Raw genomic sequence first — 13,225 nt, 5'->3', positions numbered from 1 at the left:
TCATCTCTGTAGAGAACTTTCCTCTGCCAAATATAGAACATCTAATTCCAGCTGTTGATCAGTCCACATCATCAGTAATTCGATCTTCGGGTTGCATATCTTCAGGTGGAACCTGACGTAGATGCCCAGCATTCTAGTGGTATTTTTCAGTTTTGTCAAATGCCATTGGCCTCATCAGCCTCTGTATTCCACAAGGCAATGACCAGAATGTTAAAATGTGAGACTAATGTGGTTGTTTTTCAGGATGACATTTTAGTGTTTGCTGAGACGAAGGCTGAGCATGATTCAGCCCATGATCAAGCACTAGGTATATTACAAAAACACAGCCATGTTCTCTCTAGCGAGGGAGTCAAAGCTAAACCTGGGACAGTGGATGGAATGGTTAATGCTCCTCATCCCTGATCAGCTTTGCTCATTCTTGGGTCTATGCGAGTTTTACTTGAAGTTTTTTACAATTGTTTGGAACATTACAGAAGGTTTCAGAAATGTATTGAAGCCAAACAATGAATTTAAATAGTCTTCATCATGTCTGGAAAATGTTGAGTTAATCAAGCAGAGCATTATATCCTCCCCTGTTTTACAACCGTACCTTAAAGGTTGTGAAATGCTTGTGAAAGTGGATTCCATTGCTTATCACATGGGGGCTAAATTGTCCCAAATGGATGGGGCTAGAGAGTCTACAATTGAACTAACATCCACAGGAATGAGGGATGTGGAACCTGATAGGAACCTCCGCACCTAACCTGTCACTTGCCTGTGGCCTCCAGTTTCCATTTGTTCCAGCCTGATCCAGTTGCCACCGCCGCTTGACCAAGTGGTATGAAGAACAGTTGGTTCTGTAGGGTATTTCTTTATTATATCCTTACTTCCCTGTTTAATTAGGAATGGCCACCTCTATGTCAAAAATCTAAACTGATTAATCAATCTAAAAATATATATGCATACATTAAGTCATTGACATCAGAAATCGTTAATGAATAATGAGGTATATTCATATTTATATACCATGTTGGCTCACAATAGTACACAGGACCATTGTTTTCACATATGAAAAGAATGCACAAGAAAATATTGGGTACAAGATACACAATAGGTGCAGTGTGTCACAAATAAAAACATTGAAATCTACAAGACATTACATAACTACACAGAAAATATAAGACTTCCCAGGTTCTGCTGGATACTGGGTTACCCCATTAGCCATTACGGCCATTTGACCAAGTGACAGCGTCACTGCCGGTATTTTTTTACCTGGATTTTCCCGCTCACTGTTCTTCCCACCAACTGAATCCCCGCCCACCCTAGGATCTACTTAATGCAGGCCGCAGCTCGACCGCACTAATTAGCACTGGAGCACCTAGCCTGCCACTTGCCTCTGCCCTCCAGTTCCTGCTTGTTCCAGCCTGATCCAGTTGCTCCATTTGACTAAGTGACACCGCTGATGCCCGGGTTTCCTGCCCAGGTTTTCCTGCTCACTGTTCTTCCTGTCCACCCCAAGACCTACTTAATGCAAAGTGTGTAAAGGCTGCATATGTTCCAAAGGCTTGACCGTCTGCACCCCATGGCTCTCACGCCCCCCGCAGAAACACTATCACCAAGCTCTATTCCCTCGACCCCGGACACTATAACAAACACTACTACCACGCCTACCCACGCTCCACGATAGGACCTTTCACCCTCACCCACTGCCATTTCACCTGCCCTGTTCCCATGATGCACTGGGCCAGGGTCAGACTAATTTGCATGTAGCCAGGTTCTGAGCTGGGATGGTGTAGTGAGCTAAAAAACGGTGATGGATCAAGCCCTGATCTTTTGACTGGGTAGGAGTGTTCTGCTTAATTCAGATACTCTGTCCATCACCACCCCCTTCATGAATCGTTTTGGCCACCACAAGTGTGGAAGGGTATGCTCAGATGTGAGTCCCTTGCTCACTGCACCATCAGGATTCAAGCAAGCCGGGCCGAAGACGGCTGTAATGCCAGAAACCGGTCCCCGGAAGCTTGTTTCCTTTCCAGTAAAGAATTGGCTTGGTAGTTTGGTCTGCCCTGTTCCCATGATGCACTGGGCCAGGGTCAGACTAATTTGCATGTAGCCAGGTTCTGAGCTGGGATCGTGCAGTGAGCTAAAAAACGGTGATGGATCAAGCCCTGATCTTTTGACTGGGTAGGAGTGTTCTGCTTAATTCAGATACTCTGTCCATCACCACCCCCTTCATGAATCGTTTTGGCCACCACAAGTGTGGAAGGGTATGCTCAGATGTGAGTCCCTTGCTCACTGCACCATCAGGATTCAAGCAAGCCGGGCCGAAGACGGCTGTAATGCCAGAAACCGGTCCCCGGAAGCTTGTTTCCTTTCCAGTAAAGAATTGGCTTGGTAGTTTGGTCTGCCCTGTTCCCATGATGCACTGGGCCAGGGTCAGAATAATTTGCATGTAGCCAGGTTCTGAGCTGGAATGGTGCAGTGAGCTAAAAAACGGTGATGGATCAAGCCCTGATCTTTTGACTGGGTAGAAGTGTTCTGTTCTGCTTAATTCAGATACTCTGTCCATCACCACCCCCTTCATGAATAGTTTTGGCCACCACAAGTGTGGAAGGGTATGCTCAGATGTGAGTCCCTTGCTCACTGCACCATCAGGATTCAAGCAAGCCGGGCCGAAGATGGCTGTAATGCCAGAAACCGGTCCCCGGAAGCTTGTTTCCTTTCCAGTAAAGAATTGGCTTGGTAGTTTGGTCTGCCCTGTTCCCATGATGCACTGGGCCAGGGTCAGACTAATTTGCATGTAGCCAGGTTCTGAGCTGGGATGGTGCAGTGAGCTAAAAAAACGGTGATGGATCAAGCCCTGATCTTTTGACTGGGTAGGAGTGTTCTGCTTAATTCAGATACTCTGTCCATCACCACCCCCTTCATGAATCGTTTTGGCCACCACAAGTGTGGAAGGGTATGCTCAGATGTGAGTCCCTTGCTCACTGCACCATCAGGATTCAAGCAAGCCGGGCCGAAGACGGCTGTAATGCCAGAAGCCGGTCCCCGGAAGCTTGTTTCCTTTCCAGTAAAGAATTGGCTTGGTAGTTTGGTCTGCCCTGTTCCAATGATGCACTGGGCCAGGGTCAGACTAATTTGCATGTAGCCAGGTTCTGAGCTGGGATGGTGCAGTGAGCTAAAAAACGGTGATGGATCAAGCCCTGATCTTTTGACTGGGTAGGAGTGTTCTGCTTAATTCAGATACTCTGTCCATCACCACCCCTTTCATGAATCGTTTTGGCCACCACAAGTGTGGAAGGGTATGCTCAGATGTGAGTCCCTTGCTCACTGCACCATCAGGATTCAAGCAAGCCGGGCCGAAGACGGCTGTAATGCCAGAAACCGGTCCCCGGAAGCTTGTTTCCTTTCCAGTAAAGAATTGGCTTGGTAGTTTGGTCTGCCCTGTTCCCATGATGCACTGGGCCAGGGTCAGACTAATTTGCATGTAGCCAGGTTCTGAGCTGGGATGGTGCAGTGAGCTAAAAAACGGTGATGGATCAAGCCCTGATCTTTTGACTGGGTAGGAGTGTTCTGCTTAATTCAGATACTCTGTCCATCACCACCCCCTTCATGAATCGATTTCACCTGCCACAGCACACACACCAGCCCACTGACCAGCCCCATCCTGAACACAGCACAGACACCACCTGAACAAAATCACTAAGTCAACTCGCCTGCACCTTTCTCCACACCCACTTACCATGCAAACACACCACCGAGATTTGGGACCTTATCTCTGCCCTCACACCTGACATCCTCTTCCTCACGAAGACCTGGTGCAACCCCACTTCCGTGCCCGACATCCCCATTGCAATATCCCAAGGATACAAGATCACCCACCGAGACCAAATCTAAAAGCCTGGTGGAATCCATCCAATGCACCGCCACAAATGAAGGCATCACCTCAACCATGGAACACCTCAACTTCCAACTCCAAACAGACAGCAAAAACTTCATCAGGGGTCGCCTTCAGGCAATTTCATCGCCAACTTCCTCGCCCACCTTGCCAGATACTCCAACAACTACATTTTTCTCTGCAAATTCAACTTCCATTTTGATGACCACAATGACATCAACACAACCAACCTCCTCAACAGCATGAACAACATCGGACTCACCCAACTCGCCCATAACCCCACACATACCGCAGACCACACGCTAGACCCCATCTTCACCTCCAGTGACCGCATGACACCATGAAACGTACCTGGACGGACCACTCCATCGTCCACTTTAACATTACCAGCTCATGGACCTCCACCCCTAGTTTGCCCAATGCCCCCCACTGCAGCTAACTCTTCAACATCATCAAAGAATTCTCCAACCCCTTAGATGCAACAAACAACAGCACCACCCTCACAGGAACTCTGTAACAACCTTGCAAACTTCTTTCATGTCTTGATCGCCAACAGAAACGTCAAACCCCAGCCCAAGGCCACCGACTACTTCCGGCAACACAACAAAACCTCTACCACCACAGACATGCAAATAACCAATTGGAACCAGTTTGCACCATAGGATACAGCCTCCATCATAAACTCGGTTCACTCAGGGGCCGACCCATGTCATCACCACATCTTCAGCCTAGGCAAAGCTAGCATCAGGCATGTATTCACCACCTTGTTCTACACCTCAATTGCCACTGCTGGAAAGACACAGAAGTCAACGCCCTCCTAAAGAAACCATTGGAAGACCCCAGCGAATTCAACAACTACCAACCGATCTCCCTGCTCCCGCTCCTAGCCAAAGTATTAGAAAAAGCTTTCAACCAACAACTGTTCTCGCATCCAGAACAGAACCTCCTTGACTTCTCCTAATCCAGATTCCGTAGCAACCACAGCCCTGAGACAGCCCAGACAGCAGCTACTGATGACATCCGAGCCCTACTCAAATGAGGGGAGAGTTTGGCTCTGAACTTCCTAGAACTCTTGGCAGCTTTCGATATGGTCTCGCACCACAAACTCATCACAAGGCTGCACAACATAGGCTTCAAGGAGTCACTCTCAGATGGATCATATCTTTTCTCACTGGAAGAACGTTAAAAGTCTGCCTTCAACCCTTCACTTCTGAACCCAAGGAAATCATCTGTGGAGTACCCCGAGGACCCTTTCTCAGCACCACCCTCTGGAACGCTTATATGACACTTTAGGCAATCATCATCATTACCCACAGACTCAACATCATATCCTAAGCTGATGACACAAAACTCATCCTCTCCTTCTCAAAGGACACCACCAGCACCAAATTCCACAACTGCATGACAGATGTCGTCAATTGGATGAAGGTCAACTGCCTGAAGCTCAACATAGAAAAGACAGAGGTACTGATCTTTGGAAACATAAGCTTCCCAAGAGATGCATCCTGGGGGCCTTTAGGACTTGGATCTACTCCTACCACCACTGACCACTCTAAGAAATAAGGCATCATTCTAGACAACAAGCTATCCATGATGATTCAGGTCAACTCTGTCTCCTCCTCCTGCTTCTTCATTTTCCGCATGCTTCGTAAGATGTTGAAATGGCTAGCCCAAAGGTCAAGACTCACCATCACCCAGTCCCTCATTTCCAGCCACCTGGACTACGGCAATGCTCTCAACGCAGGAATCGTAGTTCATAGTAGCCATAGTGGTGAGTACAGGTGCATTGGGGGTGCAGCCCTTGTCCAGCATTGCCTTGTACTCTGCTGGTGATGCAACCAAATCACACTTCATGGGGAGAACAAAATAGCATTGTAACAGGTAAAGGTAAACATGCTTAGATAGCAGAGCTCTATGCCTAGTAAAACGTTTATCCAAATATGGCAATGGAAGATTTATCTACCTCCGACTGAGATAAGGAAGAAGATAAAGTGGTAATGTTCAGCCTAGAAGAAAAAAAGAAACATGGAGCTTTAATGTGTTTATTTTCATTGTTCTCTTCTGCTGATTCTTTTTTGAATTTTCACTTGTTTATGGATACTTTGGGAAGATGCAAATGATGTACATTTTTCAGATTTCATAATTTATTTATCTTGCCTTAGGTGTCTGGGTCACTATCTGTTTTATAACCCAATGCCACTAATCCCGTTCTTGTTGAGTGTGCTTCTTATTTTTTAAACACCTCTTTGCCTCTATCCCAAATAGATTTGCAGCAAACCATTTTCTGTGTTCTATTTATTTCAGTCTTGTTACTGTTTGTTGGTCTTGGATTGCTCGGATTGGGGCTACGAACGAAAGCCTATCAGAAAAAATTGGAAATAGAGGTAGGTTCTCTGCTTAACATATATGCAATCAAATATACACATATTTAGCAATGAGTAATGTGTCTTGATGGAGCGGGGTTTTGTATACCCTAATCTTAGGTGTAATCATTAAACAATTCCAGCCACTGGTTGTTTGGACCTTTGCTCGTGGAAAAGGAGAAGTGTATGGGAGCGATCATCTACATCAATCCAACAATGCATTTAATAGTTGATGACTTGCAAATAGTCAATAAAGAGAGTTTTGTGTGAGTTAAAAGTTTTATTTTTCAATGTCTCAAGTTTTATTCAATTGTATTCAGTAAGAATTAGCCTTTTAAGCATCATCATTAGAAATGAACATTAAGAAAAATGTGATTTTTCAATATAAGGTAAAATAGGAAATGAGTCAAGATAACAGTAAATATTGTAATAATACAGCAAACATGTTCCATAAAGGAAGTTCCCTGATCTAAATATATTGGAATAAGGTAAAAATAAGGTGTCAGTTCAGATACTCAATAAAAGGTTCTATTGAGAGAATCAATGCATACGTATAAAGCCTTTGCATAATAGGCTAGAAAACATTCTCAGCTAGAAATCAGAAGACATCAAGGAAATAGGTTAAACAATCTCCCATATAGAGAGATAGAAGCTCAATGTTGATTTTTCAATCAGAGAGTTGTGGCAGAAATTACAGCTGTTACTCTAGGAACACACACTGATATAAACACACAGCATTCCAAATGGCAATTAGTGTCTTTTCACCTCCTGTTTTTTCCCATAGGGTTGTAGTAAACTCCTGGAAATAGGTGAACCTCGATCTTCTCATACTACAATAATATTTAGGCATAAGTCCTTGAAAAGTTACATAATTTACATTCTACGATCCTGCCTGTTCTTCTCATGAATCATCCTTCTTGTTGCCTCTTCTCCTCCTGGTGAGAACCTCACTATCAATTGTCTAATACAAAACAAATGCCTATTCACTAACTAACAGAAGGTTTCTGGCAAGTTACATCTGCATTAAAATAGAAAAACATCTAATGGATCTTTTTTTCTTTTGAGTGAAAAACAGGCCTTTGAATGTAATTGCATTGTTTTCAGTTAACATGGCATCGACAGTTAGGCTAACTTAAATCAGCACTTATTTACTACACTTGTAGGCCTATAACATTTAGAATGATTACCTACTACAAAACATTTGTCTTTAGTATATGTCTTATTTAAACGATGGCTCTGGCACATTGTTTTTGTTTGCAAATAAGATTTTTTCTTGCAGTTTCATCTAAAGGACAAAAGTCTGCACCTTATTTGCTCATTTTAATTGTCTCTTGGCGCTTTCATATTAGCTGTATATACTGCTCAGCTCAATGAAACTCATTTAATCAGCTTCAGAAGATAAAGGTTTTGGGGTGGATTTAGATTGCGCTGGATGCAGGATCTTCAACAGAAAGCAAAGGATGTCCCATCTGCTGTACAGTTAAAGTGTAGATGTCTAAGCACTCTGAATAGGAAGTGTAAGACATTCAGTTGTTGGTTGACTGGGGCGTTAACCTTGGTGAAACAACAGCCACACAGTCCTCGTCAGGATGAACCACAAAAGTCACTAAATTAACTTGTGCTTTGGTGGCTTGACACCAAAGCAATCAGGCTTAACTTAGATGCAATGTGTAAAGTATTGATGCAGCACACAAACAGTAATAAAGTGGAAACACAACACAAGAAAACTCACATACCTATTTAGACAAACAGTACATTTTAATAAACTATTTGACACAAAAATGGCAAAAAATCCACCAGTCGAATCAGACTTAAGAATTTTTAAAGTTTAAGGTAAAAAAAATAGTGCCTAAAAGATCTAAATGCCAAACATGTGCATCTAGTCACGTGAGACCGGATCAAAGTAAAAAGATATGGCTGACTGCAAAGGAGAGGAGTCAGATGGAAAGAGTGGATTAGGTCTGCTTACCTTCGGACTTTTTTTTTTTTTAAAACTCTTTATTCACAGCAGCAGCATCAAAACAGTGACAAGAATGATATCTCTTCCGTAGTACAGCAGCTGGTATTTTCTAGTTTCCCCCCCCCCTCAACTACAACAACCCACTTCGTCATGCTGGTTCCTAAACGAGGAGTCATCCACAATACTGGTGTTCCAACTACGGTGTGCAACACATCTCAACTACTCGTCTTTATTTGTATTCAGTATCATCGTGGGATCTGAACAATAGGTAAACCCACCACCCCCCGCCCCATCCTCCCGCCACCCCCATACATTCCCCTCCCTCCCCCGTCTCCTGGTGATCTGTGCAATTCTCTTCATCAAAGCTCAGGTTGAACTGGCTGTCGCGTAGCGACATATGTGGTGTGTCCCGAAATATCATACAGCTCGCAGATGCCAGCTGGTCCCACTTGTGCAGTCTCCCACTCCCACCCTCTAACCCTGAGAGCCGGGCCTCGGTGTTGGGGCTAAGTCTATATCCTCAAGTGCTATGAGCATGACTTCCCACTCCTGGGAAATAGGAAATTTTCTGTGGCCCCGCGCTTCCTCCAGCCTGAGGGCTGCTCCTTCTGCTTTGCCCCTTTTCAGTACCTCCGATTGCCATGTGTGTGTTCCCGGTGCCCTTGGAGATTTCCATCTCATTGTTAGTGCCCGTATTGCCAGTAGCATGGCAAAGTCCAATAATTTCAGCCGGGCTTTCTGTGGTTTAGGCCGCCTGCGCAGTCCCAGAAGACAAGGCATCGCCTCGACCGGTACCGGTAGGTTCGTGACCGTATGGAGCACCCGGCACACTTCTGACCAGTACTCCCGAAGTCTTGTGCAACTCCAGATCATATGGAGGAACCCGGCGTCGTCCTCTCCACAGCGCGGGCAACTATGAGGGGCGTCCGGGAACATCAGGTGTAGCCTTTTAGGGGTGAGGTATGCCCTGTGCAAGATCATTGCTTGTATAAATCTGAACCTAACATTTTGTGACACCCTCCTGGGATGCTCTAGCACTACATGCCACTCCTTCTCTGTTAGAATTCTGTTTGTGTCCCGCTCCCAGGTATGTTTCAGTGTTCTGACTGGAATCGCAGCGTGCGCCCTGATGCCAGTGTACAGCCAACGCACCAGGTGACTTCCTGTACCCATGTAGTACAATAGGTGAACTATTTCATGTTGTGGAGGTCGGAGTCGCTGTGGTGCCCATTTGGTGCGTATGTAATGTGTGACAGTGGCATGAAGCAAATACAGCCGTGGAGGGGCACCGGTTGCCTGCTGGAAGGCATCATGGTCCAACAAATTGTCGTCTCCCAAAAAATCGGCCACCTCAATTACACCAGCCTCCCGCCAGGGGCGCATTGTTCTACCGGTAAGTCTACCCAGTGGCGTCGGGATTCCCAATAGGGGGATATTATCTGCGTACGCCACTGTTGGGGCTGTGTACGCCAGGGCCCTCCGCCAGCATATCAAACCCGTACGGAGGAGTGGGGGACAGTCCCTAGGCATGCGGCTCTGCGGGAGTAGCAATGTGTGTAGTTCACCTCGGTTCAGCTTGTCAGGTGTGTAGCCTATTTCGTGCAGGTTCTGCCCTGCCGTCCAATAGGAGAGCCACTGGAGCTGACTAGCCAGGTAATAACCTTTGAAATCAGGTTCCCCCAGCCCCCCGTCACTAGGTCCCAACTGTAATTTGCGGAGACCTATCCGGCGTCTCCCATTTCCCCATATCAGAGTGACTAGTAGAGTATTAAGAGTGTCAAAAATAGACTGGGGCAAGCTTACAGGGAGGTTGACAAAGAAGTATAGTATTCGGGGAAGCATCACCATTTTGGAAATTGCGATTCGGCCCACTACCGATAACGGCAACGTAGTCCAGAACCCCACCGAGTTGCGATGCCGTGTGATGGCCCTTTTGATGTTTCCGTCTATCTGGTCCTCAGGTGTCCTGTACACCTGGATCCCTAGGGACTTGACGTAACTGGAGCTACTGGGATGAGATGAGCTCCGAAGGGAATGAGGCCTGGGTGTGGGATGTCCCGGAAGTAGAAACCGTTAGATTTTTCCGGGTTAATGGCGAGGCCCGAGGCCCTCGCAAATTGTTCGAATATGTCATGAATGGCCGTGTGATCCGCCTCCAGGTCTCGTAGGTATAACAGAATATCATCTGCGTAGATCGATATTAGGTCGCACATACCGTTACTTGGTATACCTCTTTGTCCTTCTTTCGTGCGCAGGGCTATGGCCAGGGGTTCCAAGGTGAGGACAAATAGCATTGGGGACAGGGGAAATCCTTGTCTGGTGCCCCTGTGCACTGCATACGTGTCCGATACATGACGGCCCGTGCGTGCACGAGCCATAGGTGCCGTGTAGAGTAGTCTGATCCACGCCAGAATGGAATCCGGGAGCCCGAATCTCTGCAGGGTTTGGAACATAAAGGCCCAGGACAGGGAATCAAAGGCCTGCCTAAGGTCCAAGGCTATACAGCCCGCTCTAGGGAGGGTCTGTGGGGTCATTGCCATGATAGCATGCAACCTTCTTGTGTTCATGGAGGTACTTCTACCTGGGAGAAAACCGCATTGGTCTCTGTGGATTAAGGCAGGGAGGTGAGCCTGGAGCCTCTGGGCTATCGCTTTGCTAAGGATTTTATACTCGGTGGAGAGCATCGATAGGTGCCTGTAGTTGGACATGTCGAGTTGATCCCTACCCAGCTTTGGCAATGAAACCACCAATGCTTGCATAGTGTACCTTCGGACTTGAAAGAAATTTTCAAGGAAAATGTTGTGTGATGGTAAAGTTCAGCGAAGCAAGGCTGCAGGCAGTGTCTAAAGAGGAGGCGTCATCAATGGGGAGCCGCTAGGGAAAGTCGCTGTAAAGATTCCTACGTTCGGACGTAGTCTCTTTTTTGGAAGTTGAAAATCTCCAGTGGTACGAAGCTGAAGGCTTTAGCCCACGAGAGTTCCCCCAAGGCTGGCTAACCCTTTGGTGAAGGACTGCTGCAAAGCCTTTGCTGCTGTGGAGAAGAACATATTTGGAGCTGCTGCGGTCAGGCCAACTGGCGATACACCTAGGGCAGATGGATGAGCAGGTTGGTCCAGGACATCTCTCGGTTCTCAGAGTAGTTTTTAGCCAAAAATTTCTAAGCCCTGTGTTTTTAGGTCTCGCCTGTCAATGCGCATGCGCATTGAGCAGAGCGAGACTATGGGGGCTTAAACAAAGCTTACCGAGATCAGGCGATTCCCAGGCGATTTCTTGCAGTGCATGTGAAAGCGCGTGCACAATGCCACCAGCTGCTTGCCTCGCATTATCACATCAAAGGCGGCCGCATCTCAGGCCCCTGCTGCTTCACACCCTTGTGGAATTTTAGTTCGTGTACTGAACATCATCTGCGCCATCTTTCAGATTCACGTATGAACATACACGACAGCCATTTTAGGTACCATGGTCTCCCTGTTCACGATCGCCCGTCAGCACACTTCCCTGAACCTTGCAAGCCTTCCCCGCGCACCCTGGCTGCCCCCGCACTCACATGCACAAGTCATGAACCCTCCCCTCCCATGACTCTGTCTCAGGGAATCACACCCCGCGCCTGACCAACACCTCCTTTCCGTCCATGAATACCCCTCCTCTGATGACCCCTTCCTCTGAGCCCGACTGCCTGTACGAACCGCTGGTCATCCCTTAGCCCGAGGATACAGTTTATTGCCCATTACTGTATGCACTCGCCTTTCCTGAAAGGAGCCACTATTGATCACGACCTCCCCACCCCCTGAGATTCGATCAGGCGCACACATTCCAAAGGAATCGGCAGAACACTCAGCTGCATGATAGCCCCCTCCCAATCATATGAGGGGAAAGGGCCTCTACTGTTGTCATGTGTTGGAATGGGCCGGAACTGGGGGGGTGCCAGGGATGTCGTTCGCATACTCCACAATGCCCTTGTTGTAATAAAGAACGTTTTCATGTCTTAAACCAGTGTATAAAAGACCAGGTCTCAGAGAGGTTGAGAGAGCACCTCGAGACGATACCTTGTTGTCTGATCTGATGTGTTCTACTCCGTCGGAATAAAACTTGTTTCCTGTCTTCCTGTCCCCAGCGCCTGCCTCTTTATTGAATAACTTCGTATGGTATTAGAGGCGTTTTACGCCGGGCAAATTTAACTTAGGAAACATCTACTGAAATCGCCTGACCATTTTTGAATTGATCTTTATCAATTGGCGTCCCAAACGCGGGGCCCATCAGCGACACGTGGATCCAGTGGGAGAGGTCCCGACGATAGAGTGAACAACTGCAACGATTGGAAGAGCTCCTGTCCGATAGACCCTCGTCTGACAGCCGATCATCTGAACTTCACTGATTCCGAGCAGACCTCTCCCGAGTGATCTACGGTCCTGACTGGGAACCACCAGGAGTGCCGCGATAGCAACAAGAGAATAGAGGACAATCGGGCGCTGGAAGCGGAAGACGAGAAACTGTCCATGCGGTCCGGGTAAGGTTGTGACATACGACAAATTGCGAAATTGATTGATTGATTGTTTGAAAATACTAGTATTACTTATTGACTGTTTCTGAGAAATTCTCTATTTGCAAACAAGCACAGAATCGCCATACTCTGTTTAGTCTTTGCAGATAGTGAAGGGTAGGCAACGCAAGCCTTTAACACGTCGTGCCTACTTTTCTCCTCATTGGTTGATTGATTGAATCGAGCATTGAATTGTTCGAAGTTGGTTCTCTTAAGGATTTTCTCTGCCTGCAAACGGGGAAGAATAGGAATATTCTTTCTCCCTTTGCAGATAGTGAAGGGTAGGCAACGCAAGCCTTTAACACGTCGTGCCTATTTCATTCCTCATTGATTGATTGTTTGTCCAAACATTGACTGTTTGGAATTGGTTCTTTCTGGAGGTATTCTCTGTTTGCAAATAGCGTAGAATAGAATATTCTGTCCAGTCTTTGCAAATAGTGAAAAGATAGGTAGTGCAGGCTTTTGCCCCCCATTGTAATCCGTCA

At 46.6% G+C, this 13,225-nt stretch overlaps 1 protein-coding gene across 1 annotated transcript in view; it reads left to right on the top strand.

Moving 5' to 3' along the window:
- CWH43 (cell wall biogenesis 43 C-terminal homolog) overlaps window positions 1-13,225 on the top strand; it is a 365,425-nt gene that overhangs the window by 222,993 nt on the left and 129,207 nt on the right. Inside the window, exon 9 of the mRNA XM_078678207.1 lies at window positions 6,182-6,261. Coding sequence (XP_078534333.1) covers window positions 6,182-6,261 — 80 coding nt within the window. The remainder of the gene's footprint in view (window positions 1-6,181; window positions 6,262-13,225) is intronic.

Source organism: Lissotriton helveticus, chromosome 2_2 (genome assembly GCF_964261635.1).
Source record: "Lissotriton helveticus chromosome 2_2, aLisHel1.1, whole genome shotgun sequence".
In the NCBI taxonomy this organism is placed as follows: Eukaryota; Metazoa; Chordata; class Amphibia; order Caudata; family Salamandridae; genus Lissotriton; species Lissotriton helveticus.
Note: the sequence above shows the minus strand (reverse complement) of the source record. Positions and strands in the feature narration are given on the sequence as shown.